This window comes from Pelodiscus sinensis, chromosome 14, assembly GCF_052426305.1.
Source record: "Pelodiscus sinensis isolate ZL-2025 chromosome 14, ASM5242630v1, whole genome shotgun sequence".
Taxonomy (NCBI): domain Eukaryota; kingdom Metazoa; phylum Chordata; order Testudines; family Trionychidae; genus Pelodiscus; species Pelodiscus sinensis.
In genome coordinates, this window is record NC_143065.1 from 10,546,007 (window position 1) to 10,557,429 (window position 11,423).

General features: G+C 62.3%; 1 protein-coding gene across 1 annotated transcript; it reads right to left on the bottom strand.

Annotated features, from left to right (window-relative positions):
* NMB (neuromedin B) lies at nucleotides 1-11,158 on the bottom strand. Its single transcript, XM_075897465.2, has 3 exons — nucleotides 10,889-11,158; nucleotides 5,588-5,799; nucleotides 1-285 (listed from the first exon to the last, which is right to left on the bottom strand). Exons 1-3 carry the CDS (start codon nucleotides 11,037-11,039, stop codon nucleotides 238-240), a joined length of 411 nt encoding a protein of 136 aa, XP_075753580.2. The 5' UTR covers nucleotides 11,040-11,158; the 3' UTR covers nucleotides 1-237.
* Nucleotides 11,159-11,423: the final 265 nt, after the last annotated feature.

Consider the following 11,423-nt stretch of genomic DNA (forward strand, 5'->3'; position numbering starts at 1 on the left):
GGCTGGGCAAAGTCGGTTTTATTGCCAAGGGCTCTTTGACCTCGGCAGCAACGCGGGACCCGTCGGGCGACACCACCAGGGCTTCGGGGCGCCTTCGGCCACGGCCACTATCCAGTGCGACAAGAGCAACGCCGCCACGGTGCCACAATCCAAACGGTGCCCGCCGCCGCCAAAGCAGCCCGGCCTTCCCGGCGCCAGGACCCGGGCGGCTCCGCACACGGCCCCCGCGCCGCTCCGTCAGTCCGACAGGTATTTCGCCAGCACCTTCCGCACCAAGCTCATCTCCTGCAACGAGAAAGCGGCAGCAAGGGTCAGGGTACAAGGGCGGCCCGGCCTAACCCAGCCAGGGCTCTGGGCAGCGCGAGTCCCGGGGAATCCCTCACGCCCATAGAGAAGCCTCTGTGCCCCTCGAGGGAGCTGGCCCAGACAGCAAACGAGTGGGGGAGAGGCTGGTGGGGGATCCACTGGCCCCAACTCACTAATTGGCAGCACTGAGGCCCCGGCAGATCCAGATGGGGCAGGGTTTGGGGGGAGGGAATTCCATCCAGCTGCCTACCCAGGTATCGCTGTGACCTGGGCTCGGATTTCAGGACCAGCTGGCCCAGAAAAAGCCTAGCATTGCGATTGGCCAGCTCCAGATGGCCCGGTAACCAATAGGTCAAACACCTTGCATGGGGCCCAGGGACCAAGCCGGGGGAGTTTTTACCACGTTGCAGTCACGGCACTTTGCAAGCCGGCCTGCATTCCCGGCTCCATCCCGGGGCCAGCACCGCCTCCCTGCGGCTCCCGAATAGCCCGCAGCTACCCAGCGCTTTGCAGCATCTCCAGCGCCACTGCGCAGTAACGTCACCTGCAGGGACAGCGTCACCTGCCCGTCGGGGGCAAGCCCGTTATTCCAACAGACCTTTATGGGAACACGGGACCCGTCACCCCATAGAGCCTCAGAGTCCCTGCTAGCTCAGCCTCCCAATGGATCAGCACCTCTGAGAAGGCAGACGAGGGCTGATCTGCTCCTGGGAATGTCCCTGAAGCAGGTGGATCCTCTCCTGCTCCACAATCCACCCAGTAGAGCAGGGAAGAAAGGCCAGCAGGGAGTGAGACACAGTTCATGGAGCATCTGCACCTGCCCGGATAGACAAGAGCAGCCTTGGGGTGCTCTAATGTATAGTGTCTGCCCACTGCAGCATGCTGGAGTGTACCAGCACTCCCCTCCTCCCCATCCACTCCCCACAGCAGGCAGGTAGCAGTTGCAGGAGCTGGCTGCACCAGCTGGGAGGTGCCCCCCGCAGCGAGACTTTTCACCTGGCTGCATCCACTAACTTCGCGGCTCTATGCCACCCAAGTGGCACAGTGGGACTGGCACGCAGCACTGAAGCAGAATTACTGTTGCCCTTCAGGATCTTTTCCAAAGCCCCAGAAACCCTCTGGGCCCTTTGTGAGCCCTGTGACCCTCTTGGCCTCATTGGCATCCTGTGGCAGTGAGTTCCGCAGGTCCGCCGTGTGCAGTGCGCAGAAAGGATCTCTCCGATTTAAACTCACATCCTATGGCAGTGAGTTCCCCAGGCCTGCCACGCATGGTGTGCAGAAAGGATCTCTCCGTTTTAAATTCGCTCCCTTTCAAGGTCATGGAGCCCTTGTGCCGCTATGGCGAGGCAGGGCGAACAGCAGCGTGGCGTCTCTGTACCAGTCACAGGTGTAGTCGCTGTGAGCTCCTCGTCCCCTCTCAAGTCAACACTTCCAACCCTTTCGATCTCTCCCCAGCTGTGCGGGGGTTCAGCTCCCAGGACTCACCCCACCCCGTACGCCCACACACAAAAACTTTGTTCAACAGGAATGTTCACAGAGGGCCGTGAGAGGTGACTGATCCTGGCTTCTCTCAGTCACTGAGAGCCCCAGACTGAGCGCGACCAGCCTCTGTCTCACCCTATCTGGATTGGGTGCAACTAGCAGATGGCATCCCACCAGCCGAGGAGATCGATACCGCACCATTTTGCCCCACGAGTTGGAGCCCATTGATTCGGCATATTGGGGTGACATGCACGTCGGACTTCGCCTCAACCAAATTAACCAACGTTACCTGGGGTCTGGCCAGCCACAGAGGATGTGTGTGTTTGAGTGAAACTGAATTAAGAATTAGGCTGCTAAATTGGGTTAAGGATTAGATGTGGATAGTTAACTATTCCCTTTAAGTATCGCTTTTAATGCTGTTTTAATTGCTTAGTACTAAATTTTATATATATTAGTGCTTTTAAAACTGCTCCTGTGCAATAAAACTTGTTAAAGGTAGGTTTAAGATACTGTGAAAGACTCTTTTGCTCTGTGAATGTTCAAGCCATATCACAATACGCATATGCTTCATCAACCAGATCACAGCGCCCCCTTGTGACAGCTGCTCGAGCAGCAGGGGGTGCCAGGACCTGGGCCTGGCCCATCATATCCAGCAAGCAAACACCCCTGGGGCGTCTGCCCATGACAGTTGCTGGGCGGGTGCAAAAGACCCATCAAGGGGCAGGAGGCCAGGACCCTAATCTAGGACACAGGGAAACTGAGGCATGTCAGTGCCAGACAGGTCCAGGCGATTCAGCCCCTAGGGGTGATGAAGGCCCTTCCCAGGGCCCAGCCACGCAGCACGAAAGGCCCAAACAGCAGTTTTACTCTGCCGTTCTTCCCAACAATGCTGCCGACTGGGGGCGCGCTAAGGGCTGGGCAGCGAGCCACTAGGCGGCAAGGCCTGGCGTGGAGAGGCAGCACCCCTGGCTGCCGCATGGAGCCTGCTACGGGGACTGGCGGCTGTCGGGCGCACTCCCATTGGGGGACCTTTCAGTGCCTGAGGCAGGGCCCATGGCCAGGCACTGTGTGACAAAGGGGGGCCATCATAGGCCCACAGCCAGGCTCCCTGCTCAGTGCCACGCTGCGTAGGGTCTCCCTGCACCAGGGAGAGGCACTGAGAAATGTGTGGGGGGGGGCAGGCAGCAGCTTCCATCCCCCATTCAGAGGAGGGGAGCAAAGGGGGAATACTGAGCTGGAGGGAAGGGCAGGCAGCTTGGAAGGGGCAATTTTTGGAGCAAGCTCAGCCAGGGGACGTAGCATCTCTTGGCGCCAGCGCCAGGCAGCAGGGAGCCCGGGCCCAGGTGAAGAGGAGGGCTGAGGTAAGGCGGTGACTCTCTGCCGGCAGGAGGCCGAGCGCCGTGAGGGGCAGAAATTTGAGGGGGAAGAGAGGCGGGTGGGCCCCGCAGGGCGAGGGAGCTGCGGCCCCAGTGCCAGCAGCTTGGCGAGAGCAGGGGAAGGAACGGGAGGGGACTGGCAGCTCCCAGGACCCGAGGCGAGGCTGGGAGCCACAGCCCATGCTTGGGGGAAGGGTAGGCCTGACAGCAGCACGCACGTGACTGGTTACCGGGCACCGTGGGGTGGAGGTTCACACAAGCCTGGGCAACTGGGTTCACCTGAGAGAGGAGCCCAGCAGGGCCAAAGACGGGGGCTCTGCCCCCCGCAAGGGATTTGACCTGGCAGGGCGAGGGCTGGAGGCCAAGCCCCGGCCCTAACCAGTGGGGACACTGCGGCAGGCCTCCTGCGGTGCTGTGCCTGAGGGGCACACAGGGGCCACGCGGAGCCTGGCCAAGCACAGAGGGAGCTGTGCGCCAAGTGCGCCCTGCGCAGCCCGAGGCTGGAGAACTGGGAAGGCCCAAGCAGGCGGCAGAGACCAGCCCACCGAGGGCCTGCGACTCCCGAGCCAGGCCCGAGAGCTGAGCCGAGCCAACCGCGCCGATGGGAGCCAAGGGGCAAGGCAGGAGCAGCCCCCCGGCCCAACACGTCCCGGCTCCACGGCAACCACCCCCTCGTCGGCAGGGCGCGGCATCCCGCGGGCCTGGCTCCGCGCTCAGCGTTGACAGTTCGCTCCCCGGGCTCCAGTGCAGGCCGGGGCTTGCGGCAGGGAGACCCGACGGGTGCAGAGTTAGTCACCGCGCAGCGAGCGCAGCTCAGCCACCTCCCTCCCGCTGTCAGCCCCCTCCCCTCCCGCGGGCACCTGCCCATCCTGCCCCTCAGCAAATCCCACAGCTGGCTCCCTGCCTGCTGAACCTCAGCACGCCACAGGGGTCAGCCCTGGGGACCCCCCCCCATTCCCTCCGCTGCCTGCTCACGTCCCCCCATGCAGCCCCCCGCCTCATGCTCTGCAGCAGCTGTCACGGGGGGGGGGGGGCGCGCCAAGAGCCTCCTCCCTCCCGTGGAAGTGTCACAGCTGCTCCCCCCCTCCAGAACTTGGCCCCAGCAGGCCGTGCTCCAGGCCTGGGCCCCACAGCCAGGAGGCGCTGCCCTGCTCTGGCTCTCGCCTGGCACAGCCCCCAGCCGCTCCTCGGCCTGCCCCTCAGCCGCCAGCAGAGACCTCAGCTCCAAGCAGCCGCGCCGGCTTCCGAGCTCAAGCAAGGCCCTGGGCTACGTGGCAGCGACAGGGGAATCCCCCAGAGGATTGTGGAAGCTGGCCCTTTGCACCCACAGTTCCCACAGGCCAACTCCAAAGCCCCCCGGGAGGCATTCTGAAGCCCCCGGAAAGCACCGCTCTAGGGACTGTGCTGGGGGGGTGCGGGACAGGCACCTAGGGGCCTGTGCACACCAACAGCCGGTGAGTGCTCACACCAGGGCTCTCCCTGCGGTTCAGTTCTGCGGGCCACACAGGGCCAGGGACCATCCTGTGCAGCAGAATGCACGGGGGTAAAGCGGAGCCGCCCTAGAGCTCCTAGCGCTGCCCCCCAGCTGCAGCGGTGCCCAGCGCTCGGTTCCAAACATACCAGCCCCGTCTCTGTCCGCTCCAGCCAGACCTAGCCCCTGCCCCTGCCCCTTCACCAGCACGCGAAGCCACGGGCGTCCCCAGAGCCGCTGCATGCCAGGGAGCAGACAGGCACCTGGAGACCTCTTATTGCACCGATTTGCTGCTCCTGGTGGACTCCCCTGTGCGCCTGTGCTCGGCACGGCTGGGCAGCCTTCCCCAGCCTGCAGGCAGGATACTCCGCACCAGAGAAGTGAGCAGGGAAATGCCCGGCGTCACTTCGCCCCCCTTCGAGGCCGGGTTCAGACCCGCCCGCTCTGCTCCATGGGCTGGGGGGGGGGCAGTGACTGGGTGTCGGCTGTGGAGTCCCTGCAGCTCTGCCCTGTCCTACCCACCCTCGGTGCCAGGCCCAGCTCTGGCACTGCAGCTCTGCTGGCTCGTTGCCCCTCAGGGTCTTGGGGGCAGAAGCAGGAGGGAGGCACTAGCCACGCCCGGCAGTTCCCCTTGGTCAACCCGAGCTGGTTACACCGCTGCAGTGAGAGGCCCAGAGCCCCTCCCGACCCCCGGGGGGCTCTGCCCGAGGCAGCACAGCTCCAGCGGAGCCATCACCTGCCCTTAGAAACAGGGGTTTCCCCTCGCTGGGCCTCCGGGGCAGGTCCCAGCCCCTGGGCCTCCTCTGGAACTTCTCACCCAGTGGGCAGGGAAACAACCCGTCCAGCCGCGGGGGCGCCCGGCCCCTCCGGTAGCTGCCTCCAAGGAGGCTGATCCGGGTCTAGGCAGCTCCCTGCCACACTCTCCTGCGGCCGCGCGCTGCTCAGCGCCCACCTGGCTGTGAAGATCGGCTCTGCCTCGGCTCCCGTCTAGTCGCCGCTCCTGGGCGAGGAGACTCAGGAGCTCCCTGGTGAGCAGCTCTTCCACGTCCCCCAGGGCGGCGCGGAGCGTCGGGTCGAAAGCCACCGGGCCGGAGCCGGCTGCAGCGTCTCCCGGAGACTCCAGCAGTGGGGAGGTCGCGATGCTCTTCTTCCCCATGAAGTGACCTGGAACGGCAAGGGGCCGGGGTGAGAGGGCCGGGGAAGGAGGCGGTGGGGGAGAGTTCAAAGTGCCGGCAGAAGGACTGAGGCCAAGCTCCCTGTGAAACCAGCCATGGCAGCAGCCCCTGCAGTATTGCAACAGCCACGCTCCAGACCCTGGAGCGCAAACCCCTCTGTAGCAGGAGGCGGCCGGTAGAGGGGGAGCTAGTGGCCAAAGGGACAACGGCTCCGCGCTTTGTTCTGCTCGAGCCCTGCAAACATCGCTCCCGATCCTCCCGGCGCGATCCCAGCCCGGAGCAGAAACAGCCGCCAGTGTTGGAAGGGACAAACCCGCCTGCTTCCCAGGCCAGCAGCTAGCGGTGGGTGGGAGGGAGCTTTCCTGGGGGGGGGGTCACAGACCCACCCCAGCCTGCTGCAGGGTTCCTGTGCCTTCCACGGAGAGACTGGGCATGGGGGACCCCGTCTGAGCCAGCGGGATGCTGCTCAGAGCCCTAAACCCTCCTGGCAGCTCCCCTTTAAAAGCCACCCACTAGCAACCTGCAAGTTAGCTTAGCAGGTCAGAGGGAGGCAGCCATAAAAGCACCTTGGGTGGGCGCTAAGGAGGCAGCAGCGTTGGGGGCTGGGAACTTGGCTGGGATTTACGGCTGGCATTTGTAGAAGGCTTCAGCATGGAGGCCAGTCTCACGCTCCGCAGAGCACGCCGGCACCTTTCGAAGCCGCCCACGATTTGCCCGCGCGGTCAGCAATGTGCCATTTAAGGGCTGTAAGTTGCATCAACAGTGGCACCTGCGAAATCCGAGCCGGGCTCAGCCTGGACCCAAGGCACAGTGTGGCCAGGTGAGCAGTGGGGCACCAGCCCCCCCAGGAGCAGGCTGGACGCAGCACCCGCTTGGAGTCCGGCTCTCGAAACAGCTGACCTTGTAGGGTCTAGCCTTTGATGGGTCCCCACGCATGCTCCCAGGCCTGGCCTACGCCTACCCATTGGTTGGCCTCGTTGCGTCACGCGGGCTGCGAAAACCACCACGCCCTCCGCAGCAACAGAAGAATTCTTTTCACAACAAGTTCTGTCACGTGCGCCCCCCCCAGTGGCGGAGCTGAGCACTCACAGCCCGACCAGTATTATATGGGCCACCAGGAAACTTGTAGGGTTGCCAGATACCGTCACAAAAAAATCCCGAACATGGTGGTGGGGTGAATTTGGTTGAGGGGGGGGGGGAAGGCAGGGGGGGAGAGAAACCAAACTTGTTGAGAAAAAAGAAAAAAGGTCACTGCGCCTTTAAATTCCCGCTCCCCCCAGATGAAAAATGTCCCCACCGGCCTTCTGTCTTTCTGTTCACCGAACAGAAGACGCAATTATTACCGGACTCTCCAGACGAAAGCTAGACATCTGGCAACCCTAAAAACACCCTGCCGGGACTCAGGCACAGTGGGTGTAAGCTACAAGCTACAGAGGATCAACACAACCCACTACAGACCCCAGCCCAGTCCCCGGGCAGCTCAGCCCACTGGTTAAGGCTGGCGCCCCAGGACACAGCAGCACTGAGAGGCTGACAGTCTGGATTCATTGTGGCCTGGCGACCTCGTGGTCTTGCTACAGTTCCAACTTGCTCCCTGGGGTGCAGCATCCCTAGCTAGAACGAGCATCGCCCTGGCAGAGCCAGAATTGCCATTGGCGATACTGACATCACCTGGGGGTTTGCACTGACATCACCTGAGGGGGGCACTGAAGGGCAAGGTGGTGTCTAGCGGGGATGTTTCTCCAAGGGCTCCCTGGGTTCTCTGCTTGCCAAGCAGATTAAGTGACCCGACAGCTCTTCTACCCTCCGCCCCCCTTCACGCTTCTCGTCTGCAGGAAGCTTCATGGCGGCTTTCTCCCACACATCCACGTCCTGCTCACATGCTCGCTCACAGAGCACTCCTCGGGCAAGTTTCACAGCAGCACCCAAGGTGCCGGAACAAAGATTAATAGATTTGAAAGAGAACGGGTTTCCTCTCTCTCAGAAAGAGCACAAATCTGGAACGTATTTCTGCTTCGCCTTAAAATATCGGACAGGGTCTCCGCTTTGCATTTTAGCACAACACGATTTTATTATCCGCGATTCATTGCAGCCATGTCTGTCCCGGGATATTAGAGAGACAAGATGGGGGAGGGAATCTCTTTCCTGGGACCAACTTCAGTTAGAGCGAGACAAGATGTTAAGCCCCACAGAGCTCTTCTTTCTCCAGTCTGGGAAAGGTTTTCTCCAGTATCCTGGGACTGACACAGCTACTACACTGGTACCTTGTCCAGCCCCAAAGAAATCTGCATAGCAGAAAAATTGTCTCTCTCTCCAACAAAGAGAGACAATAAAGAGTTGGCCCAATAAAGGATATTACCTCACCCGCCTTGTCTTGCTAATATCAGATTACCTCTGATGTTCTGAAACCCCCTGTGCCGGTTTCCCAGGATCTGGCAGAGCGGAGACCACAGTACCCTGTGAACGAGGCTACCTGTGGAGCACAATACTACAAACAAAAGCAGAATTTGCCTGAGGAATTTGCTTCCTATGCCTGGGACCGGCTGCGTGGAAGATGTGATCCCTCTGCTATGGGGACGTGTAACAATCCACCCTGCCACACACCCACAACAGGGACAACCAGCGAACGGTCGCTAGGTAACATGGGGCACTGGAATCATCCATTAGTCAAGGACAGTTGTTCTGACAATCTTCTATCTACAGCCGCTCCTTGAGCCTCTAGGATTTACCTCTGACATTTCATTAATTAAAGGTGCTGTCACGCAGACAAGTGGGCAGGATCCTGTGAGGTGGTCTCCCCTGTTTAGGGCGCGTCTACACCACAAAAGAGGTGTGTTAGTAACTCGGGTTAAAATAGCAGGGAAGACAGGATCTTGGTGAGCAGCCCAGGTGAAAATAGAAGTGTGCGTCCACACTGCAGCTGGGAGAGCTTGGAGCAGCTTTCCTGGGGACCCACAGGAAGAGAGGCAGGTCTTGATTCAGTCCTAAGTGGAGCACAGGATCTGGTCCAAGAGGTGAGTAAAACTGGGCAGCTGGGTAAGAGCGACCCTAATGTAATTACACTAAAACGTCCCTGGGGCAGGAAAACCTGTGGCTGGACATCTGTCAGGGATGATCTAGTGCTCGGTGGAGCCGTGAGGCAGGGGCCTGGACTCAACGACCTCCTGAGGTCCCTCCCAGCTCATGTTCTCTGATTCTCTGAGTCTCCCCGGCCCAAGCAGACAGACTCCAGCTAGAGGGACTCCAGATTGCCTCTTAAATTGCAGTGTGGACATGGGGGCTCTGCCAGAGGCTCTTGCTAGCCCCCAGAGTGCCCAAGCAGCGACCCAAAGACCACACCTCTCTGCAGTGTGGACAAACTCAGATACTCGCTCATGGATCTGAATTAAGATTCTTAGCAGCACAGCCCTTTTTTGCCTCGGTTTGCCCCAGGACTCTTACAAGTTATTGTTCCAGAGACAGGGACTGGCTCTCCCAGTCCTTAGCACTGGGGCTCTCCAGAGGCTGGGTGAGCATTTCCCGGTTATTTCTACAATAACGCAGTGCGCACTGCTGCTCTGGAGGGGCCGAGGCAGCACATCGGGGCAGCCCGCGCTGGGCAACGGAAGGGTGCGGGGGTTAAGGGTGACTGAGACAGCATCTGCCAACTTCTCGCCAGAATTTGTCCCCTCCTCTTGCTCGCCAGCCACGCTTCGGAGAGCCCACAAGAGTGTCAATCGCTCCTGCCTTTCACACTTCTCTCTGCATCGCACCAAAGGATCCGAAGGAGGGTGGTGAAGCACTGGAATGGGTTCCCTAGGAAAGTAGTGGAGTCTCCATCCCTAGAGGTGTTTAAGTCTCGGCTTGACAAAGCCCTGGCTGGGTTGATTGAGTTGGGGTTGGTCCTGCCTAGAGCAGGAGGCTGGACTTGATGGCCTTCTAAGGTCTTTTCCAGCCCTATGGTTCTATGATCTTAAGGAGAGGCTGCTTCTGACTGCCACAAGAGACTTCTACTGGGCTTGCATTTGGTTCATCTCTTGGGGGGGGGGGGTTGATTTTAAAAGGGAAGTTGATTTCAGGGAAGGGCAAATCCTGCGCTTTTAAAATGGGCATCTGTCTTGGGTAGTGAGGGGGGGATTTACAGTGGGCATCTGTAGCAGTAGGCACAGTGACCCCTGGCTGAGTCCTGCCTCACCCTCCTTCCTCCAATCTCCCCTTCCCTCGCTTTCCAGAGAGGTTCATTTTTGACATCCGGAGGCACCCGGACACGTCTGCAGGTAGCCGTGCCTGTGCTGATCCTGGCACCAGCGCTTCCCGACTGGCCGCAGCGAGTCGCCTCGTAGAACCTCTGGGCATGGGGCGAACATCACAACGGCGACACCGGCTCGGACCAAAGGGCCATCCAGCCCAGCGTCCTGTCTGCCCACAATGGCCAGTGCCAGGTGCCCCAGAGGGAGGGAACAGAAACAGGGAATCACGAAGCCATGATCGCCCCCCCCCCCCCCCGGTCGCCCATTCCCAGCCTCTGACAGAGGCTGGTCCAACGCACTAGGCACATGCGGCTCCTCGGCTCACGACACGACTTGTATTTTCAGAATAACGTGGCTAGGTCGCTATTGCACAAGCCACTCCAGCGGCCACAGCTTCAGACCCGGCTGGACGCCGCTGGGCCGGGGGGAGCCGCTGGGCTGGGGGGAGCCGCTCCTCCCCATCCTGCCTAGCAGCCCTGGATGGAGCCACCCTCCACGAACTGATGGAGCCCGTGGTCCAGACGCACAGCGGGGCTGTGCAGGGAAGGGACCGGGCAGCGCGAAGCCGGGGCACCCAGCAGCCGGCGACGTGGGGAGTCGAGCCCCGCAGCCCTCGGTTTTGCCCCCCTGCGGCCAGAGCCCGTCTCCGAGGGGCGCCGGCCGCCCCCGACCCACACCCCGCGCCGGGTCCCGGCACGGCTGCTGCCGGCTGCGCTCCGGAGCAGCGATCCCCGGGCTGCCCGGAGACCCAGACCGGCCCCCTCGCTCCAGCTCCGCGCCCGTTTCCCCCCAGCGCAGCCCTGGCTCCCGGCCGCTCCGGCCAGCCCGCCCCGGCAGCGCGGCCGGTACCTGTGGCCCAGAGGTTGCCGCGGGGGTGAACCTTGATCCGGGGCGCCCGGCTGCGCGGCTCGGCGAGGTCGGGCCGGGCGGCGGGGGCGGCCGGGAGGCAGGCGAGGAGCAGTAGGCAGCCCAGGAGCCGGCCGGCGGGCAGCGCGCCCATGGCTCCCCGCCGCGCTGCGCTCGGGGAGACGCCGCGGGTGCTTCGCCTCGGGCCGGGGAGCGCGACAGCGGCCACCGGTGCCCCACGCTGGGCGCCTCTGGCTCGGCGGCAGCCCGCGCGGCCCCATTTAAAGCCTCCCTCGGCGGGGCGGGGCCTGGCCGGACCAGTCACAGCGCTCGGCTCGCGCGGGGGTCTCGCCAGGCCCCGCCCAAGCCGGGGAGCGGGCGGGTCCCTCCGGCCACGTGTGCGCGACAGCCGGGCCGGGGTGCGGGGGGGGCTGTGAACCCTGCCTCTGTGTGGGCCGGAGGCCGCTTCCAGCCGGGGGCCCCCGCCCAGCGCCCCCGATTCCAGCGCTTGTGGGCACGGGGCGCCTCCCGGGCAGGG

Excerpts from the sequence above, each read along its gene's own strand:
- NMB (XM_075897465.2), bottom strand. The coding sequence starts at position 11,039 with ATGGGCGCGCTGCCCGCCGGCCGGCTCCTGGGCTGCCTACTGCTCCTC. Across the intron at positions 5,800-10,888 it reads CGGCAACCTCTGGGCCACAG|GTCACTTCATGGGGAAGAAG; the intron begins GTACCGGCCGCG and ends TTGCCGTTCCAG. Across the intron at positions 286-5,587 it reads GAGCCGATCTTCACAGCCAG|GAGATGAGCTTGGTGCGGAA; the intron begins GTGGGCGCTGAG and ends TTCTCGTTGCAG.